Here is a 23,899-nt window from a genome sequence, read left to right on the forward strand (position 1 = left end):
ATCTTAACCTGGTTCGGGAACAGCACCATGCAGGACAGACGAGCTCTACAGAGGGTTGTGCGGTCAGCTGAGCGCACCATCCGCTCCGAGCTCCATGACCTGCACTCAATCTACAGCAGGCGGTGCTGGACCAAGGCCAGGAAGATCGTGAAGGACCTCAGCCATCCCAACAACAGACTGTTCTCTCTGTTGAGGTCAGGAAAGCGATTCCGCTCCCTGAAGACCAACACAGAGAGACTGAGGAGGAGCTTCTTCCCGCAGGCGATACGGTCTCTCAATCACACCACCACACAGTACTGACCCACACATACAGTTGTTACACACACTGGACATTCTGGACATTGTTTCACTTCATTACTTAAATCACGCTGCTGTTATTGTGTATATGCTGCTGTTATTGTGTATATATTTATTTATATTTCTTCATACATTCTTATATAGTTCTATATTGTGTATTTTGTTGTACAGTTATTTTATTTTCAACTTTAATTTATATATTTTATCTTATTCTCCCAGTTAAATTTACCCTTCATTCTAATTTGTGTTGTACAGTTATTTCATTTTTAACCTTAATTTATATTTTATTCCTTCCTAGTTAAATTTACCCTTTTTAATTTTTCATATTTATTTCCTATCTTATTCATAGCCTTTTCCTTTTTTGTTTTCTTTAGGTCACGAGCAGTTGTCCAAGCATTTCACTACATATCGTACTGTGTATGACTGTGTACGTGACAAATAAAATTTGAATTTGAATTTGAATTTAAGTTAAGAGAAGTGTTTACTGGAAGAAAGACAATTCACGAAAAAGGAATGACGTTGAAGAGGAGAACCAGTGGATTAAGAATAGAAAAGAAAGTTCAACCAGATGTATTACAGGCTAATGTGGTCAACCAGAAGAACGGATATGGAATAGATAACCCTAAAATGACCTGCATACCTACACACATTAAATAACACTGGGAATCTCCCACTCTGTGTTAAATGCACATTCAACCACACATGCACACAAGCTAACACTGAAGAATGAACCAACATGTCTGAAAATGTCACACCAGTGGAAGCTGATCCAAAGATCACACGCATATTTTGACATATTCCTCCACACCCAACCACCCACAGACATACCCTGTGAATAAACTCTCTTAATTGTGATACATATCCATCCCAAGGGATTTGCAGAGGAAGATGAAGGATAAGAGACAAAGAGAAATTTATCCGAGAAGAAGAAGAAGAATAAATCAAAATAAATAGAACAACTGTACAAGACAAGATTTTTTGAGTATTGGTTACTAAACCACTGTAACAAGTCAGTTTGTAAAGTTTCTTCCCTCCTGGTTCCCCAGTTAACTGTAGGTGGTGTTATTTCAGAGTGGAAGCATTTATTAACCACAGCAGCATTAAGAGGTAAAGTTGCAAATATGCCGAGTGCATACACATTGCTAACATACGTGTAATATATAGTAGCAATAGTATTTAGTGCAACAACATTTACATCTATTCATTCATTAAACTGATTAATGGAAAATATTGGTGGAGATCTTTGTAATGATTTAGTATCTAATCAGATTTATAAGCTTATGGAGGTCTTTGATATTTGCCAGTGTGGCCTGCTGTTGGCAGGTGGTTGGTCTGCTGCTTCTGAACCGGCTGAGAGTCTGACTTCTGTTTAATGAGTAAACATGGCTTTTCTCCAGAGATGCAGTTTTTTTTTAATTGTGTTTGGGGTTGAGAAGTTAGACTAACAAAACCCTTACAGGATGCCGTCATGCATTTTTTTTTAGCGAGTTTAATGTTTGCACTTGATGGCGATGCCTGCTCTGTTAGCACATTGTGGCTTTAATAAGCCAGTGGACAAACTGGTGCCCCTCTGAAGTCACATTGTTCAGCTGAAGTTCAGGGTTGTTAAAATGAGGACTCTGGACCAAAAGTTGCCTTTGGTCAACTTTTGCATGGACTGCTGTTTATTTTCTTCATACACTTTAAGTCACTTTATTGCCACCTAATGCAAACCAATATGAAACACCAAGCCACCACTATGAAGTGACACAATTACAAATTAGGTGTTTAAGTGAGCAGTTTTCTTTTTTGCACCTTAGTCATATGTTAGTTTAGCTGGTATTCAATTAGTTCAGCTTTATTTATACAGCACCAAATCACAACAACATTCGTCTTAATGCACTTTATATTGTAAGGTTAAGACCCTACAATAATACAAAGAAAACAGGCTAAATGATGATCTTCTAAATTTGTGAGATGCCATTTCCTCTCCAGTTTACGAGTTATCTGCTTTAAGGTGCACATTTGAGAGTTACACCAGGGAGTGAAGTACTTCTGATTCAAGGTTTTCCTTTTTCAAAGGAGCTACAGTATATAGACAGGGGTGCACATAAGTGTTCCGCAGGTGTGGATGCGCTGTCAAAATAAAAGGCGCACCAGATAAGAAGTTGCAACGCACATTTGCGTACATAAGATTTTCTTGAGGGATTTTCACAGCACATTCTGCACCACATCTTTGTGCGTTTATCATTTGTTTGAAGCCAGCTCACCTCCTGCAATCACTTTTACGAGAATACGTGCTTCTTTTGTGGTTCGGACTCCTTCTGACATTTCTTTGGAGGTGGAGGAAAACCAAAGTAATTGCTTAAAGGAGCTTGCTTCTTCGACATCTTTAAGATTTCTAAACAAATGTCTGTCCTCCTCCAGAAAATCTTACGTACACATACGCGCGTTGCAACTTCTTTTTTGGTGTGCGTTTTTTATTTTGACAGTGCATGCGCACCAGCGGACCGCTTTTGTGCAGCCCTGTATATAGACTTGTACGCATTAAAGAAGTAAAAATATTGACAAGATAATCGACGTCTGTGGGAGTGGTGCTCAGGTAGCTGCTCTGCACTAGGGCTGCTCGATTATGGCAAAAATGATCATCACGATTATTTTCACTGAAATTGAGATCTCGATTATTTGACGATATTTATTTAACCCTTTAAGACCTACTATAGAACCAAGTCCGCCAGAGCTTATATTATTTTTTTACATGTTGTAGTGCCATTTGTGGGAGCATTTCAAGTTGCTATACAACTGTTATAGCCCATATTTTAATAATATGTATGCATTAAGTCCATAGTAACTACATTAATTGCGAAAAAGTGCAATAAACTACAAAAAACTTGAAAATCGTTTTTGTTTTTTTTACATATATATTTCTACTTGGAGAAATTTAAGAGGTTTATCCCTCAAAACTTTAAATACAAAAAAGTTGCAAAAAAATAGTTTACAACAACAGGAAATTTATTTTGAGTGTCTTCATAGTTTTATTTTGGAGATACACTAATTTTTATATACACTGCAGGAAAAACAAAAAAACAATCCTATGATGCAAATTTGCAAAGAAAACAGCATGTGCATCAAAATAAACTATTTCCAGCAGTGCAATTTGAGTTCTAAGCATCCCAGAAACTATTCAGAAAAGTCAAACATGACCAGTATAGTTTTTTAAGGCCTACAAGTAAAAAACTACATTTCCGCGAAAATGACGTCACTTCCGGTTTCGGCCAGGAAATGGCGGACATGCGATCGTTCGCGCTGACGTCTGTTTCATTGTGGGAAGTATTACGAATAGCTGATCGGATCGGCAAAGCGTGTTTCTGGAATGTTATGTTTTTGTTCCTGCAAGCGCTTTTTATGCAATTTTTGCAAAGCTTTATGTGGAAGTAAACCGTGACCGAGGACAAGCTGATGGCATAAGATGTAAGTACAACCCCTCCGGTTTCATATGCAAAACAAATTATTGCGCTAGCTTACGCGGTTCAGGTTCTACAGGGATTTAAAAATAGTTACACAAAACGGAGCGTGCTGCTCTGACCGGATTTAAAGGGTTAACAATGACTTTAAAAAATAATATAAAATAGTGTGCAACACCACTGAAGTTTTCTTTTTACCTCTCTTTTCAACCAACAGCAGTCACTCTCCTCTTCAAATAACTTCTGCTTAGCTTTCTGAGCTTCCCTCGGGTCCTCTTAATCAGCGGTCTCCAACCTTTTTTGCGCCACGGACCGGTTTATGCCCGACAATATTTTCACGGACCGGTGTTCCAGATCTACTGGCGTTTAGATCAACTGGCGTTGGTCGAACAGATGTGTGGTAGTCTTGCGTTTCAGGAGCTGCTACCGACAAACCAGCAAAAAAACGGCAAATGTGTCACCTGTGACACTTGTGAGGTTGTCTCAAACACACTCCGTCAGTCTTGATGCTGTTGAACAACAAAATGTATAAAAATGTGGTGAGTTTACCTGGTGATATCCTCATGCGCAACGCGATCGCGAAAACAGCAAACAAGTAACACCACGCCGATGTTGTTCACAGGACAGCAAGACTAAACGATCGGGAGACTCTTGTCATCGTTATCGTTCCCCTCGCATGGTTTGTTTCTCCGAATTCAGCGTTTTTGCTTCACAACTACAGCGAGCAGTTTACTTTGTGCACTAACATGGACTCGAGTCAACCAGCGCCACCTCTGGCCAAGTGCCACAGCCTACAGCCAGATCAACTTGTGACACACATCTGCACCACGTTTGAATTCGTGTCATGCACAACACATTTGTACCTTTCAATTGTGTCTGTTTGTGTCTGTGTATATAATTTGGAATTTTGTACAAATGTAGGCGAATAAGGAATATATGATATCATTTCATTCTTTTCAAAGGTTTATTTGCATGACGCACAAACAGACACAATTGAATGAGGGAGGGGCTAATAATCGGCTCAGTCATTTTTAATGATCGTTGAAAGCCCAGATCGTAATCGTGATTAAAATTCGATTAATTGAGCAGCCCTACTCTGCACTGTGTTAGCATAAGGCATTGAGGAGCTAACAGTGGATGAATTATATCCTTAAACTTAGAAAGTTCATCACTGTTGTGAATTAGAAAAGATAAAAGTTAATATGTTTGATTCGCATGACTCATATTATACTATAGACTATACTTCCTATTTGGCATGTTTGCTTTTTCCATTTGCTGGTGTTTAAGTTTTACTGGCTTTGACCACCGTACTCATCAGACCAGGCAATATGGTCCATTATAAAGAATTATTTCATCATGATATTTTCACCACTTGTAAAACAGTTATTCAATACGACATAATATCCAGGCTCTTATGCAGTGCTCCCTTAAATGTATACCATCTGTCTCATGGTACAGGCCCTCACATGAGCTTAAAAAAGTATTTCACGTTTCTACACCATTTTATTTTATTAAAAATTCTCATTTAATGTGTCATTTTTAGGGAAATATGCAACAAAAAAAACCCCAAAAGCCAAAAACATAAACAATACAAAATCAGAACCATCAGTATATTCAATGTTTTTACTTGGAGGCCACATCACTCGTAATATAAGGAGACATGTTTGAAGACAAAAAGAACATATTTTCTTGTTTTACTTCAAAGCCGTGTCAATCACGGAGCTTCAGCAGGCAAACTAACACAGACAAAACACAGTATTACGGGCTAACAACAAAATCTATACACAAACGCACACACACATGCTAAATATTACCCTCACACACCATCCAGCGGACACATGGCTGCCCCTTAGCACACAGGGCCTATGTGTGAGAAACACAGTCGCGTTAGTGTTTGACCAACACTCACTGAACTCTGGAAAAGTTCATGACCTGATGGCATGTAAAGGTGTGACCATGGCAACAGCACAAACTCAAGCATAGCAGGCAATACTGAAAATGTCTCCTTATTTCTGGTCATCTGGCATCTTTTGTTCAGCCCTACTTTACTCCCATGCATTACACCTTCAGTGTTTATAGTACTGTATCTTTTTTACATTTGTATACTCTATTATTATTTTTTTCCTTTTTAAAAACCCTTCTCTGCACTTTCTCTTTGATTTAATATCTTTTCCCATTTTTCTTTCCATCATGCCATCTTTATTTCTTTGCCTGCTGTCAAACCGCTGATCTTCATCCATAGTTTTTTGACCTCCCTTCCTCTGCCTTTGTGTCTTTCCTTCATTCCTTTTATCCTTCATTTCTCTTCCTTCCCTCCACCCACAGGGGAGAATAGCGCTTAATTGAAGAACCCCAAAAGACACATGAGGGGAAGGTGATGAGAAATATGAAAATGAAAAAACAAGGGGGAGCAGACAATAGAGGGCAGTGAGGAATGGTGGGTGGATGAAACAAAGGACGAAGAATGTGAGAATTGAATGTGACCGTCAGATGTCTCGCAGTAATTCTCACCCTAGTCTGCATCTTAGGTTAGCGATTGGCTCTTTCAACAGTTGTATGTTTTAGTTCCCATAATGCTTTTCCACTGCTCTCAGTGTGCCAGCTTTACTTTGGATGGACATGACAGGAGAAGTCAGCGTCTGTGAACTGACCTCCCACAAATGCACGCACTCGCAGACACACAATCTGAGCAGAAAAATAACAGCTGAGCAGGTTTTTTGTAAAGGGAGTAGGGGTGTCTGTCCGCACCACTGATCTTATTATCCAGGATGAAGCTGTTACCACACACAGCAGGAAGAGCCCCACAGTCCCGGCTTTAAGAAAACTAAAATTCTGGGAAAATCCTTCTTTTGTGTGTTCTGCAGTGACAGATTCGAATCCTGCAGATAATGTAAATATAGATTTGCGTGCATGTGCAAATGTATTTGAACATATGCAGAAACATCTACTGTGGCCCCTTGCTGAAGAGACATGTGTTAGGTTTTAGCATGGCTTAAGGCTCGAGTTAAATAGTATCATGGTTTTGATATCGCATGGCTTCGCGTAAAGTCCTTTTTAAAAATATATATTTTAATATACTTTTACATTTTGGGGGGCAAAAGCATTTTTTTCTGAGCTCATTACAAGCTGTTAAGGTTTGCTGTCAAGATAATTCTCCTCCTCGACTCATGCTACATATTTATCATATTCCATATTCATACATTATGGAATATGATGTATTACTGTAGAAAACGTACTTAAAAAGAGGTCAGCATTTACCACCTGCAGCACTAATATTTTTTCATATAAGTTTTCTGCAGATTAAGTACATAATACTTCTTTTGACAACTCAAGTAAGGCCTCAGTCATACTGGGCAGCAATTGGCAACCACCAGTTAGTAGGAAAAAGTGAGCATTTTCCTGGTAGGAGCAAAGTGTTTGCTGGTAGTTACCACCAGTAGTGAAAAGTTACTACTAACATCCCAGTGCTGCTCGCTTGGAGCCCATTCAGTGACCTCCTGGTAATCAGCGGTTTTGATTTAACATGCTTACTTAGCTTAATGCTAGGGACAAATATATGTTCCCCAGCTGGTTGGGGTCCATTAGCAAGTGTTGGCAAACAAGTTGGCATCTTTCATGCAAACTAGAGGTGACCACAGTTATCTGTTCAAAGAGGTTCATGGTGCAGAACCCATTTCAAGACCAGGTTTACAAGTTCATCAACACCTGTCACCTAACAGTCGCTCAGGGAATACAGATTATTCCTGAGCAAACACAGCAATGAACTTATAATAATACGTAATTTCATTCTGTTATATAGCTGCTTTCATCAAAGCAGTTCTGAAGAAGTTGCAATTAAAGAAACTCGTCATTTTCAGCTAATGGTGGAGATTTTTAATAACAAACCTTGACATAATAAAACAAGTTACATTTCTTCAGCAAGGAAGGACTGAATGAAGAAGTAGGACATTTACAATATGCATAAATATGTACGCGACAAATAAATAAATACACAAGGAAACAGTATGTATTTTATGTTTTAATGTGATCCAGTTTATCTCATCAGCACTTGGTTGGTTTCATTTGAATCCCACACTACCACACTTGTAAGAAACTTGCCACTAAAAATTGCATATTTGTAGGAATCCGAGCTAATGTTTCTGTTCTCAACAATAAGCAGATAATTGAAGACACTTTGTGTTTTAATCATCAGCCTGCAAGATAGATGTATACGATATCTTGCAGGCTGAATCAGTGAACTTTCACTTGTTAAATGACAGGCAGTGACATTTTGCATATTACAAGTAGCAGTCAACTTTGCATTAATTACAACCTAATTACACATGCCAGCTGTCTTGTTAAAAGAAAGAAATGATCTGTACTATCAGCAAACTGACCCCACTTCTCACTTCCTCAGATCTAACACTTTACAAACAGCTCCCAAAATTCAAGACTTGATTGACTGCATGATGAATGAATTGCTGGCTGTCGAATGCAGTGCTCGTTTACCCTGCTGTAAAGATAAAGGTCATCATAATCTGTATCTACTGCTGCTTGCAAAACTATTATAAACTTTTCAATGGCAATGAGATTATCATGCAAAATTATTTCATACTTATGTAGGCACGGACTTTCTTGCTGTTTTATCCCAGAGAAACAGCAATAAACTATGATCACACACTCAGTCATAAGTGTCTCTAACATCCTTTTTGGTATCGATGCTAATCAGTGTAATTAGCACATGATTATATGCAAGGAATCTCCCAAAACAAACAAATGCAAATAAAGGTAATTATCACACACATACAGGCTTATTACCCCAGTGTGCTCTTCCTGCCTCTAAACGTCGAGGTCACACTCCGGTTAGCCTCTAAAGTGCAACCAGGCAGCTGCCATCACCACCTCTGTCAGCTTCACACCGTTAATTAGCTGCACTCAGATGCCAATCATCTGCTCTAATGAGGACAGCTCTACCACTCTGCCTAATGAGAAAAAACTCATGAAGTGTCTGAGGGGAAAGTTAACTGCAAGGACACACACGAAAAGACACATTAAAGCAGACGGCCACACATTTTTAATTCCCATGTATGTGTTTTGTTTTTTTGTTTTTTTCATTTTGCACACACATTTTGTTTCCCACTGCTCATATTTCATTCATGCTTATTTGTGCACTTGATCTCCATTGTGGTAACAACTGAGTCCACATGTACATGCAGAATTTATTTAAAAAGAAAAAGAAAAAAGTTGCTAAAACTCTCATTCAGAGGAAGTCTGTGAAAACATGCTATGCTTTTACAGTAATGCAAAGATTGCACTGTAAAAAAAAAGAAGAAGAAGAAATGAAACAATGGTTCATTAATATTGACATCAATGGAATTATAGCCAATCTGCATTATTTCTCTTCACACCCATCTATATATCAGCACAGTTCCAGATGGCAGGACAGGCCATCAGGGAGAGAAAAAGACAACATGGTTTGGGTACTAAAGCCAGCAGCTACAGTTGATGACCGTTGTCCTCTAGCTAACACTTGCTATTCTGTATTGTTCTTCAATTTTAAATGGGCCTAAAGATCACTGAACAACTCCTGCATCATCTATGTCTCATTCTCAGAATTTCCTTACTTAACCTCTTTTAAACCTTTGAGCATATTTGAAAGTTATGCAGTGGTCGGAGCCAGGCTCTTAGGTGAGGTACACTTTGAGACCATCCATATCAATCTTTAGAAATAATCTATGTGCATATTCCAGATAAAGGTGTATTTCATATGACAAATTATAATAACATTAGAAATGAGGGACAAAATGTTCACATTTAGTGTTTTTTCCCTGACCCCTGCACACATTTTTTTTTACAGTGCTAGTGGTCAGTGCTCCAGTTGATGCCATTTCCTCTGTGGTCTTACATGTGTCTTGCATAAAATAATAGCAAGATGCTAATGATGCCATAAAGAGATATTTGTGAACAGGAATTTCTCTCCTATCTCAAATGGGATCAAGTTCAGATAAGCATTTGCCTGTGCACTGTCCAGCTCAAAATCATTGGGTTACATTTTACTGAGTACTGTTTCAAGCACCCAATAAGACCTGCAGGAGCCCAGTATTGACTGGCTAACCACACAGTTCATTTTCAGGTCAAGGTGAATTTGTGTGCGTGGGTGAGAGAGACACCTAGTTACACCCATAATTCTTTAGCTCCCCTGGGCTAAAGGGAGGTGCTGGGAGGGGGCACCCTGGTGCACGAACATACACATTCAGTCACCCTCCAGGTATCATCAAAACACACAAAGGACTATTACTGGGTGTGGAGCGATCCCATCCACACAGAGCCAACAAAAGACTGAGGGGAGACAGAAAGAATGAAAAATGAAAGTTGCCAAAATTGAGAAAAGAAAGAGGATGGAACAATAACACAGAGGTATGGACAGAGGAGAGGAAAACCGAGCAGCATCTTCAACTGACATTAAAATCTCTCCTTAGTTGTTCACAGAGGTGGGACCAAGTCATTGTTTTGCAAGTCTCAAGTAAGTCTCAAGTCTTTATCCTCAAGTCACAAGTCAAGTCTCAAGTAATGTCAGGCAAGTCAGAGTCAAGTCTCAAGTCACTGGTGTAAAAGTCAGAGTAAAGTCACAAGTCTGAAACTTTGAATTTCAAGTCCTTTCGAGTCTTTAAAAAACAAAAACAACAAAAAAAAAGTTGCAGTTATATGGAAATGTAAATATTAGACCATGTGATTTTTAAATCTGTTTTTCTCAACACATGACAAAATAGTGAACTTAGAAAATATACACAAATTGTGAAATTGCACCTCTATAAAATGCAGCTCAATTAAACTTAGCTCCAAGAATAATTTTCACCGACAATTCTGAGATAAGCTGCATGTTATTCTTGGATGCGCTTGTAGGACCGGCTTTAAAATAGCATGACAAAAAAACTATACACATTAAAACCAAACAGTATCATCAACGTAGCCTGGACAACATTTGCTACTTAGATGAAGTCAGCTATCTCATTGTAGCAAAAGAGAACCTACCGTTCTTTATGCAACTTCAACTGTCGGACAAAGTTGGAAGTTGTTCCATCTCTGTCTGTGATTCTCTGCTTGCATGTTTTGCATATTGCATTTCGTTTTTTTGTTGACTATTTCATAGTTTATGTACCTGAAAAAAATAACTCCTTGCAGCATTTTTGAGCATTTTTTTTTTCTTCTTAAAAAAAAATCTGGTTAATTTGATTGGCTGTGCTACAGCTCATGCACACATACGTACGGAGTGTGGTTGGAATAAATGAATGAATGAATTGAATTAATGGTGCACATTTTCTATATAATATGTGTGTTAAATTTTAGAGATGGGGTGAAATATCAAGTCTTTTCAAGTAAACCGGTTCAAGTCCAATTCAAGTCCCAGGTCATTGGTGTAAAAGTCCAAGTCAAGTCACAGTCTTAGAACATTTTTTCAAGTCAAGTCTAAAGTCATAAAATTAATGACTCGAGTCTGACTCGAGTCCAAGTCATGTGACTCGAGTGAGTCCACACCTCTGTTACAGCATGGTGTATTACCAATGTGACTGTGGTCCCAACTACCTGCTGGTCATTAACAAGCTCCCCCATGTATTTTTGGGCTGATCCTCCACCTTTTTCATGATCATTCTCACCCCATGTGGCAAAATCTTGTATGGACCTCCAGACTGGATTGATGGTCATTTTATATTTCTTCTATTTCTGAATAATCACATCAACAGTTTTCACCTCCTCACCAAGCTTGTTACTACAGTCTTGTCCTTGGCATCCTTTGACAGCTCTTTGGTCTTGTCCATGGTGGTGGACAGTCTAGAATAGTTGGGATCAAATACTTATTTCACTCAATGACGTGCAAATTAATTAAATGAAAAGATTTTATGTATGTATGTATTAGTCTTTACACACTGTTCAGTTCTTTGCAAATGAATAAACCTATATATTTAGCCAGTAAAAGCTCAGTTTAAAAAGAAGACAGTGTATCACAATCTACAAGAAGAGGACAGACTGATACATGGAGAGGGGAATATACAGGAAATAGGCTAAAGTATGGAAGGCAATTTTGTTGAAGAGACAAAAATGCACACAAGCAAAAAGCCATGAGTGTGTGTTTCCCAGGGACATCAGGCTTTATACAGTCCATCATCACAGCAGGAGGAAAAGAAATCGCTCCTGCTAGAGGAAGTGCTAATGGCTCTGTGCTATGAGTGTGTCACTGTGTGTGCGTGTGTGTGTGTGTTTGCTGATTGATCGAACATGCCAAGTCCATCTCGGCACGTCCTAATGGGAGCTAGAGTGTGAAATTGCCAAAACAGAAAGCAGCAAATAATCAGAACAGACACACGGATTGAAACAAACACACACTGTCTTTTACCATCTACTCATCTTATACTTTCTCTTCATTCCTCCCTTTTACACACACACACACACACACACACACACACACACACACACACACACACACGCACACACATTGTTTGTCTCCACTTTTTTCTGTAATTACTGGTATTTTTCATGGCTGCTACCCCCTTCAGTCCACTTCCTTCTTTACTCGGGGGAAAAGTAAATCTCTTTGTATCAGCACATTTTCTGTTAAGCACTAAATCACCGCACTCAAACATGCAGAAACAGGTACCAAAGCACATCACTGTCACGAACAGATCAATCATTAGGAAAAACTTAATTAGAGAGCTCTTATATTTGCTTTTTCCTCTTTCTCTGCAGTAATGTTTGTGTATGTGTTTCCAGGCATCTCCAGGCAGTAGCAGATACCTTCCCCATCTCACACTACAACCATGCATTTATAACAAAAGCGTCTGAGGTGTGTGTGTATGTGTGTGTGTGTGTGTGAGAGAGAGAGTCACATTTATCCACACAGTAACCAACTGTGTCCAAGCTTTCAGTTATTAAAATAAGCTCTTTATGCGTGTGTTCAAATGTTGAATTAAAGCTAGACAGTTCCTACAGCTCCTGTGGGAGCCTGTAAGTTATTTGCAGTGCCTCTGCTGTCTAGAGGGAGGTTATTTGCAGTGTTTTCTGGGTGAGGAAAAATAGGTCAATTGTTTTTATCAGAAAAGTCAGTGACTAAACAGCTTGGAGTAGCAGAAATTTTCAATGTTAGACTATTGTAGTTGATCACTATAATCCAAAAATATATCCAGATTCAAGACATCTGTGTATTAGCTAATGTACAGACAAATTTAAGACAACAGCCTGGAGGGATGAAGGCTGGATATATTCTTTTTAACTGGGTTGACGTAACAAGACCTGCAGACATAATCCATTATCCACAAATGAAGGGGAAAATATTTATTATTTTTAGCTCCAGATTCTTGGATTACGATAGAGTAACTTTGCATGATTCACAGTTCATAATAATCTTATACTGATTCTTTTTACTGATGATGAGCTGATTTCACCCAGTTCACCCTCTCTGTGATTTAACTTGCCTCGCTTTAGAAAACCCTTTTCCTCATTGATGGCTTCAATGCAAACAAAAGAACAGAAGAGAAGGTTCGTGGGGCTACAGAGATGACCTATCTTTGATATCAAACAGAGCCAAGAATCAGTGGATTTATTGCAGTCTGAACCCTGACCTTTGATTCACATGTGCTGACCTCATTTTCTGAAATTTGGGCATCCATTACATAACGGTATATTTGTGAAAGAAAATATGGAAAATCACAACAGATCACCTTTAAACATACACTCGCTCAAATCCAATCATACATACACACATCACAAAAGCAACCAGGACCATCAAAGCAAAAGAAGAAGAATGAAAAATAAAATAATGAAAACAAACATGCAGAGCGATTAGAGCTCAATGAACCACACTTTTAACAGATGCAAATTAAGTGTGTATCTGAATGAAATCCAGACTATTTCAGCTTAATAGGTTCTGAATGCACATGATAGTGCGGAAAAATACCCCAATGACCACTTCTGCTTGTTTTAAAAATCCTAAATGACCTTCCCTGTCGATAAGAAGAGCTGCCAGTTCAGGGAACTCTGCAATTTGTAAGTGTTCGATATTCTCCAAGTAAGACCGACAGAACTACTTAGATGGATATAGACACTGGATGCTGCTATAGGGTGGTAGACAAGTATGAGCCAGTACTTATGGACCATGTACATGTGTGAACATGGCGGACATACCTGATGGCCAAGATAAACACATTCTAATCAGTTGAATATGGGACTGTGCAAAAACCCGTAAAGTGCATTGTGTAGAACAGAGACATTGAGCTAAGGAGAGCAAAGTCCTGAGATTTCAAATAGAGGGTGCAGGGTATGGAGAGAAAATACGCAGAGCTCTGGAGTTTGTACTCACAGTCGAGACAGGGCTTCATTCTTCTGAAAGAGCAGCTCTGGAAGCTGGCTGAGACGGTTTTTGTTCAGGCGACTGTGTGGACAAAAAAAAGACAAAGGAAAAAAAGCTATCATTTCCTGTGAAAGAAAACACTTGAATGGAAAATTAATTTGGTTTATACTTGTAAATGTCTTTGTAATGTGTTCTCACAGTCTTTCCAGCTCCTTCAGCTCATCAAACACTCCCTTCTCAATGTTACTGATCTGGTTTTCCATCAGATGACTGCAAGGAAACACTCACATTAAGATTCACTGTTTAAGCACATACTTTAAAAACAAATCAAGAGATATTAAATAACACAGTCAGTTTTCTATTTGATAAATTGGTAACACGCTTTAATCCTTCCTCGTAAAACATGAGTCTTGTTTGGTCGATCTCAGTCTGAGTATTGTGAAAATACAGTAGTTTTTCTACAAGGATATGTTCTGCCTTTGTTTAACTTAATCTTTAATTATGAGTGTGTTGATGAATTTGGGTAAAAAATAACATGTACATGAAAATAGAGTTTTATTTGTCAGCAGCTGAATATGTGGATGAGGCTTTGGTTTCAGACACTGGTTTTGACTCTGTCTGCACTTGAATCTGTATATTTGAGAAACATACTGCCGTCTTCCACCTCATATACCACTGCTGTATAGGGATGGGTAACGGTATCCGGTGCCATAATGGCACCGGTTCTGACATAAACGGTAGTGACCAGACCACATTTTGGTGCTTTATTTCGGTGCTGTATTTCGGTGCTTTTTTGTCATACACTTTGGATTCTAGCCAATCATTTTACCTTTGCAAGCACAGTAGGCGGGTCCAGGTATGTACGTTCTATTAGAGCAGAGCTACAGATTAAAAATGCCCGAGGCAAAGCGGTCAAAAGTCTGGCTGTACTTCACAGTAAAAGATGCAAACTCAGCAGCCTGCAACAAGTGCTTTAAGGTGATACTGTGCAAAAGAGGTAACACCTCGAATCTGATGAAACACCTGGCGACGTATAGCATTTTGTTAAAAGCCGAGAAATGCGCTGTATTGATAGCTTGCTGCAAGACCTCACACCGAGCACATCTACTGCGGGGTGATGCCTGTTATCGGACCCGGAGTTAACAACATCCCCCAAGAACCCGAAGAGGAGAGTCCTGGCCCCTAGCCCTGCCAGTGTAGCAGAAATGATGACGGATGATGATGGCAGCAGCAGCCGTTCTTCTCTGCGTGAGTAGCTTAATGTTGTTCGTGTGTAAGCTAACACACAAAAAAACAGCTAAAGGTTTTTGGACCAATTTTGTGTTCTCCATTCTTTAAGCACCAGTTTGAGCACCGTTTAAGCACCGGTACCGTTTCAAAAGTACCGGTTTGGTACTGGTATCGGATGAAACCTAAACGATACCCATCCCTACTGCTGTAACACTTTACCCTCCTGACAGCAGTATGCCCAGGGCTCCCAGTGGGCTGCTAATCTGTTCTGATCAGGTCTCCAGAGATATAATCAGTCCGGGACATGTCATCATGTCCATCACTGACACTCATTGCAGTTCTAGTCCTCAAGTTAACACAGGAAATTACTGCTCATGCAGTTTCTCCCCAAGGGCACAGTGCTTCCACGTCAAAGGGTCATAGATAAACCCTCCTTGTAGAAACTGACACCAGACAAGCACCTTATGTCAGCTTTACGTGGCACCACAGCTATGCTTCAGACCTCAAACAAGGACAGAAATGTGGGAAAGAATGTCGTAATAAATACAAGCTGTTGCCCTGTCAACAATGAGCCTGAAGGCAATGAAAGTAGAGAAGGAAATGGTGTGAAAGCCACTCTGGATGGGATGAATGCTTTAATTGTAACCCATAAAATATATCTATAAGAGTAAAGGCAGATATAACTCACAGGACTCGGAGGTGTTTGAGACCCGAGAAGTCTGTCTTGGTGATGACTGTCAGGTTGTTTCCATTCAGGTCTCTGGAAAACAAAAGAGAAAACAGCACATAAAGGAACTGCTGACATAAAGAAGTCAAACCTTTAAAAACATCAAAGAACATCTTAGGAACAGAGTGTAACTTATCAATTTCATTAACAAACTAATTATTTTGTTTGGAAGATAGATGCGTGCAACGATCCATTTTCTTCTGTTCAGCCAATTCACAGAGCCACGGGGGGCTGGAGGCTTCGGTTCCAGTCATCACAAATACGTATGAAACTGAAAAAGACATCTTGAGTGAAATATGTAAACAAGCTGGTTTGAAGGAATTTGAATTTGTTCCCCTGGCTGAAGTATGCAGATTCACACACAGAGGCGGGAACTAGAGACAGGCTAAGGTCCAGTTATGTTCTTAAAACACTTCTTCTGTGTGACAAAGTGCCTATTCCAGGAAGGCACAAATTAGTCACACAACTATCAAATCTGTTAAACACAACAGTTCTGTGCTGTACTCATTTTTACACCCAGGTTTTCAGTCTTTCCAAGAAGCCTTTCACACACATCTACTCAGTTCTATTCATGACAAATGACAAGAAACTATTATATAGAAATTAAATATTATAGAAACTTTTACTAAGTTCAGTCCAGTGTAAAAGTAAAGTGTGCGTGTTAGTCCCCATAGGGAAATAGTTCCTCTGCATTTAACCCATTCACCCAGTGAAGCAGTGGGCAGCCACCAGTGCAGCGCCCGGGGAGCAGCGTGTAGGGACGGTACCTTGCTCAGGGGTACCTCAGGGTAGCCGTTCAGTGGAGTCGAACCCCCGACCTTCCGATCAAATAAATAAATAACTAAATCAGAATCTTTCACTGTGTCTCGCCTGCTTGTTATGAAGGTTATATGCCACTGCACTGAGCATTACAAACTGTGTTATCTACATTACAAAGAACACCTGCTGACTATGTGTAGGATTTGGCTGTTCAGCTGTCATAACTATTAGTTTGTACTAGATAAATGTTCACACATGTACTGACTTTGACTAGAATATAAATAGTGATGCTATAGTTCTATATTGTGTGCTTAACAGTTGGATCCGACAGGCAACCAGGCAGTAATTAAATTCAACTTTACTATAAGATATCGAGACTTTTCAGCCTTTTTTTGTTCTCTCAGTTGCTGATTATTTTGGCCAACTCAGTCTTACAAAATTCAGATGGAACTTGTTTCCTGTTCATATACTATTACTGTTATTTTTAACAAGTGTGGCTCTTGTTCAAGTCCAAAAAACTAGATCTTTTTTATTCACTCTATTAATATCCTAATACTGTGCAGCACTTTGTTGCTGCTCTTTGAAGTTATTTTCATTCACTTTAGTGTCAACAAAGTCTCCTCACTGGGAGTTCACTTTGAGGACAACCTTTTATTAAATTGTAAAAGGTTGTCCCTTGGAAAAAAATTGCTTTCTTCCAGATATTTGTTCAAATGCAACAGCTACTGTTTGACAAGCGAGTCCTCAGCTCACACGAGCATAGCCTTGAGCTGCTTTGCTCTACTGTTGCATCTGTTCCAAGTCACCCAAGGAGGTTTAGGTATGAACTGTCGCTGCTGTGTGTTACCTGATACTGAACTCATTTCAGGCACTCATTTCAACACACTTGTAGAGGCTCTCTTAAATGGGAGGGGTTTAACCCTGTGACCTCATTATCTACTTTGATTGACATCTGTGAAGAAAGAAAGGGATGATGTCACTCTTCCCACGAGGCTTTGTGAAAGGACAAGTAAAATGAGATGTGTGTGTGTACCTGTGTATGTGTGTGCGTGCGTGTAGAGTGTCATGTTCCTGTGCTACTGTAATGGGTGGAGCAGAGCCTGACCTTGTCCTGTGCCTTATGAAAGAGAAAGAAAAACCAAGAGACAGTGGATGCTGTGGTTTGGGTGTGTGAACTGAAGCTACAGGCCACTCACAGAACTTTAACAAAAAGACCTGATGGAGTAGCAACGACAAAACTGCCCAAATGTCCATTAGTCAGCCGATGTTGGTCTCAGACTGAGCTTTAAATAGTTGTTTTTTGATCCTCACACTGCATTTTTTTTAGTTGAAGGTTCACATTAATGCAAATCTATACTGAAAAAATACTCAAAGTTTTCTTACTATCATAATTTCTTGTGTCCTTAATGACTATGAAAGGATCTGTGATGTGTTTACACATAAATGTGCAGTCTTCTTTCGGCACCCAAACAGTTTAAAACATGTAGCAGCATGCTGTAGCGGTCTAAATCAGTCTACGGGCAAGCAATGTAGCAAATGCTATGGCATTTTCCTGAGATTGACTGATTTCGTATTGAGGTGGCATAACTCCAAAAATGCCAATGTGGAAATCAAGCACTGAATTTTCCCCAGTAATTGTCCAGATTAGGACAAGACCACATCATGTGACCCTCATTTGCTAGATTATGTCCACGCCTGGGACAGGCAGGATCGGCTTCTGGGAAAATTTTTGAAAGCCTCTCTCCTGTATAATGAAGACGATGAAGAATGTTAAACTGAGTTAAACCATGGCGAATGCAAAGGGAGGAAATATGTATACGATTCAAGCAAGATCTCCACTCATCATCAGATAAATCCACCACAATGTCTTTTTCCCAATTATTTTTTCCCAAGTAATAGGCCTTAAGCTCTGTATCAGTTTGTATATGACGGAGATTCTCCTTTTGCCAAAAGATCTATTTCCAAAATAGTATCCACTTGATTTTTAGAAGGTAGGTAGGGGAATGAAGGAAACAATGTTTTTGAAAAACTTCATATTTGCAGGTATTTAAACATATGTGAGCTGGGTATATTGTAATCTCTCATCAGAGCGTCAAAGGTGTTAAAAGTTTCTCCTGAAAATAAATTGTAAAAAAAACTTCAAACCATTATTATGCCAAATTTGGAATGCTTTATCTGAAATGGATGGCAACAAAGGGTTAAAAGCAACAGGCAAAAATGTACTAACCTGTTGCAAACAGAAGTGCCTTCTGAATTGAAGCCATATTCGAATAGATGTTCTTACAACTGGAATTGTTATTTTCTGTTTTTGATTTAGAGCTAGGGATGAGGTTAGGAGGGGAAGTGGATTAGACATCAGTTCCATTTTTACCCTCACCCTCGCTATTCTCATAAACATATTTCCAGTGCAATAGTTTGGTGATATTAGCCACCCAGTGTTAAAAGATAAAATTTGGCAACCCTAGCCCCCCAGCCTCTTTTGGTACTTCCAAATATGTTTTTTCCATTCTGGGATTTGAATTTTTCCAAATAAATGTTGCTATTAATCTGTCTAAATCTGTCTTAATCATTTGGAAAACATAGAGAAATTTTGGTAAGACTGCAATTTTAACTATATTAATTCTGCCTGCTAATGAGATTGGAAGTGTTGCCCATTTTTTAAAATCTTGTGATGTTTGTTCTAACAACGTGTCAAAATTATGAATCCGCAACTCCATCATTGTGCGGGTTACATTTATTCCCAAATATTTAAATGTTTCTTTTTCTAAAGAAACTTCATTTTTAAAATGAAATGTTGAACATAATTTACTCTTGAGTTATGTGTTTATCATAAATTACCATGAATTTAGCCGAGTAAAAAGAGAGCCACTTTCATGACACAGAAAAGCCAGAAGGCCATTTATGTTGTTTTTAAAGTACACATTACTGAAGGGTCTCTCTGTTAGAATTAAACTGTGGTAGAGCCGCATGCATGATATTTTTAATTAATAGTTCGAGTGCGTCCCGCAGCCCCTTGCTGCATGTCTTGCCCCTTCTCTCGCTGCCCCTACTTTCCCATCATTCTCTTCACTGAGTCTATCAAATAAAACTGAAAAAATTGTCATGAAATTCAGTTTTCTCGTAATTTCATTCAAAAAGGTAAACTTTAACATATTTTATATTCATTGCATGCAAAGTGAAATATTTCATGCCTTTTTGTTTTAATATGGCTCATTATGGCTTATAGTTACATACGGTATCATCAAATACAACATCTCAAGTATTAGAATATATGATTTCAGCTTCTCAAAAAATAAATTAATTCATACTCTCTATTCTTGGTTTGGATTTATTTTACCCCCAATAAAAAACACCTTTATTTAGTAAATACATTTTGTGTTTACTTGTGTTATCTATGTATATATATATATATATATATATATATATATATATGAGGAGCATAGGCCCCTCGTCTGTGGATATATACATACAGTGGGGCAAAAAAGTATTTAGTCAGCCACCGACTGTGCAAGTTCCCCCACCTAAAATGATGACAGAGGTCAGTAATTTGCACCAGAGGTACACTTCAACTGTGAGAGACAGAATGTGAAAAAAAAATCCATGAATCCACATGGTAGGATTTGTAAAGAATTTATTCGTAAATCAGGGTGGAAAATAAGTATTTGGTCAATAACAAAAATACAACTCAATACTTTGTAACATAACCTTTGTTGGCAATAACAGAGGTCAAATAGTAAATGGCCTGCATTTGTATAGCGCTTTTCTAGTCCATAGGACCCCAAAGCGCTTTACACTACATTCAGTCATCCACCCATTCACACACACATTCACACACGTTTACTATAGGTCTTTACCAGGTTTGCACACACAGTAGCTGGTATTTTGGCCCATTCCTCCATGCAGATCTTCTCGAGAGCAGTGATGTTTTGGGGCTGTCACCGAGCAACACGGACTTTCAACTCCCGCCACAGATTTTCTATGGGGTTGAGGTCTGGAGACTGGCTAGGCCACTCCAGGACTTTCAAATGCTTCTTACGGAGCCACTCCTTTGTTGCCCGGGCGGTGTGTTTTGGATCATTGTCATGTTGGAAGACCCAGCCTCATTTCATCTTCAAAGTTCTCACTGATGGAAGGAGGTTTTGGCTCAAAATCTCACGATACATGGCCCCATTCATTTTGTCCTTAACACGGATCAGTCGTCCTGTCCCCTTGGCAGAAAAACAGCCCCATAGCATGATGTTTCCACCCCCATGCTTCACAGTAGGTATGGTGTTCTTGGGATGCAACTCAGTATTCTTCTTCCTCCAAACACGACGAGTTGAGTTTATACCAAAAAGTTCTACTTTGGTTTCATCTGACCACATGACATTCTCCCAATCCTCTGCTGTATCATCCATGTGCTCTCTGGCAAACTTCAGACGGGCCTGGACATGCACTGGCTTCAGCAGCGGAACACGTCTGGCACTGCGGGATTTGATTCCCTGCCGTTGTAGTGTGTTACTGATGGTGACCTTTGTTACTTTGGTCCCAGCTCTCTGCAGGTCATTCACCAGGTCCCCCCGTGTGGTTCTGGGATCTTTGCTCACCGTTCTCATGATCATTTTGACCCCACGGGATGAGATCTTGCGTGGAGCCCCAGATCGAGGGAGATTATCAGTGGTCTTGTAGGTCTTCCATTTTCTGATGATTGCTCCCACCGTTGATTTTTTCACACCAAGCTGCTTGCCTATTGTAGATTCACTCTTCCCAGTCTGGTGCAGGTCTACAATACTTTTCCTGGTGTCCTTCGAAAGCTCTTTGGTCTTGGCCATGGCGGAGTTTGGAGTCTGACTGTTTGAGGCTGTGGACAGGTGTCTTTTATACAGATGATGAGTTCAAACAGGTGCCATTCATACAGGTAACGAGTGGGGGACAGAAAAGCTTCTTACGGAAGACGTTACAGGTCTGTGCGAGCCAGAGATTTTCCTTGTTTGAGGTGACCAAATACTTATTTTCCACCCTAATTTACGAATAAATTCTTTACAAATCCTACCATGTGGATTCATGGATTTTTTTTTCACATTCTGTCTCTCACAGTTGAAGTGTACCTCTGGTGCAAATTACTGACCTCTGTCATCATTTTAAGTGGGGGAACTTGCACAATCGGTGGCTGACTAAATACTTTTTTGCCCCACTGTATGTATGTATGTATGTATGTATGTATGTATGTATGTATGTATCTATCTATCTATCTATCTATATATATATATATATATATATATATATATAAGGAGCATAGTCTCCTCGAAGATATAATTTTTGTGGATGAGGTCATTTGAAGAGAAAGAGAGGGAAGAAAAAGCAGGGGATTGGCTATAAGAGAGGGAGGGAGGGGTGGATGGCAACAGGTCGAGGCAGGGGGTCCAGAATAATTCCCTGGATGTGTGTGAAATTACACTGACAGTTAAACGGCAAAGACGAACCAAGCATCAGGAAGCAGAGTGGCATATACAGTACAATGGTGATGATGATACCATTTTCACATGTATGGATGCTCAGAAAAACACCAAGGTAGAAATGATAAGGTGCTAAGTGTGAAAATGCTCATAATTTGTTTTTGTCTTTTTGTATAAGAAAAAGGAAAGGGACACGAGGGGAGAGACGAGCACAAATACAGCCTCAGTGATACGTGGTTAATTGAGTTTTGTGCAGCATGTCGGGGTCAGGGGTCAGTTAAGCGACAGACTCCCCTCGAGTGGCGACTCTGCCAAACAATATCTCATTAAAGCAGAACGCGTCTCACACACACACACACCATCACCGCCCTAATGGGCAATGAGGCAGTTGATCCGCTCAGCTCTGCTTTCCACTGTCACATCTGACATGGTAGGAGAGCAGTAATTGGGGCGACTTAATAAGACAATGAGATGGGGTATGTTTGGTGGATGGCGCGAACAATGTAAAGATATAAGATATATTAGAGTTCACTTTATGTCGTTGAATAGAAATACTGGCAAACTGTGAGAATGCCAGGAGTCAAAAACAAACATCTTAAGATTCATTTGAGCACACATCAGCGACTACAATACTCTTCACATTCTCCTCCTTCTGGCGCTCTACTTGAGTTTTTACACAGAGATTTCCTACTTTAAAAAAGTAACGTCTCCAACTACTCAAAAGTGGCTAAAAACTAAAAATTAATTTAAAAAGAAAAAAATATGACAAATAAGTAAATAAGAAGAATGGCAATACATACCAGTAAGCTTTGGTATAAAGCAGAAAACAATTAAAGAAATAAAACACAAACACTTAGACGTGCGCCCAAGCACAGGACCGTTAGATACATCTGAGCAGGCACTCGGCCAGTCAATGCAAATGGGTCATTTTAATCTGCTAGTCAACTGAGCATCCGTACAAGACGGAAGGGCCAGTGAAGTATCAAGCTACACACACCGAGCACAAACACAATCTTCCTCCTCACAAAATCACACACAGTCATTAGAGAGAGAGAGAGAGAGAGAGAGAGAGAGAGAGAGAGAGAGAGAGAGAGAGAGAGAGAGAGAGAGAGAGTAACAGCATACAGTCTAAACAGACTGGAATAAACAACAAGGAAATCTAAGACTTTTTCTGCTCCATCACCTGTTTACTAAACAACACTGCAATGCAGTCCCATCCTAAACCTCCATCTCATCGGGTTTCTTTGTTTGGAACTGTGGTGCAAAACTGTATTTAACTGAAACTGCATTTGTTTTGTTGACATCCACCTAGCCACGTCTCAGCCAAGGACCGACTTGTTTAATGGATGGAGTCCAGAAACGGAAAACAAATCAATCTCAAGTCAAATTTCACCCCAAATAATGGATGTGTCTAAATCTCTAAAGACTGCAGTTTACATTAAGTTTGTTTTGTTATTTCTGGTAAGTTTAAAACCACTGTCAACAAAGTGTCAGCATCAATCTCCGTTTACCATGACACACAGCAAAAGCAAGTTAACAGCTGCTAAATGTTGTATGTATTTTAACGAATGATTGATGGGGGGCGTCGAGAGGGTGTGGGTGTCATTTTAGTTTGAAAAATCGTGAAAACCTCAAATTTATAAAACTGTGTTTATTTGAAAGAAAGAAAGAAAGAAAGAAAGAAAGA

At 39.3% G+C, this 23,899-nt stretch overlaps 1 protein-coding gene across 1 annotated transcript in view; it reads right to left on the reverse strand.

The window, feature by feature from the left end:
- Positions 1 to 23,899, reverse strand: part of LOC146630024 (slit homolog 1 protein-like) — an 80,493-nt gene that overhangs the window by 38,154 nt on the left and 18,440 nt on the right. The window contains exons 2-4 of the mRNA XM_085355546.1: positions 15,980 to 16,051; positions 14,260 to 14,331; positions 14,071 to 14,142 (exon numbers count right to left, since the gene is read on the reverse strand). Coding sequence (XP_085211672.1) covers positions 14,071 to 14,142; positions 14,260 to 14,331; positions 15,980 to 16,051 — 216 coding nt within the window. The remainder of the gene's footprint in view (positions 1 to 14,070; positions 14,143 to 14,259; positions 14,332 to 15,979; positions 16,052 to 23,899) is intronic.

Source organism: Diplotaxodon limnothrissa, linkage group LG6 (assembly GCF_057381915.1).
Source record: "Diplotaxodon limnothrissa isolate DT_005_m linkage group LG6, D_limnothrissa_male_GT1.1, whole genome shotgun sequence".
NCBI classification, from domain to species: domain Eukaryota; kingdom Metazoa; phylum Chordata; class Actinopteri; order Cichliformes; family Cichlidae; genus Diplotaxodon; species Diplotaxodon limnothrissa.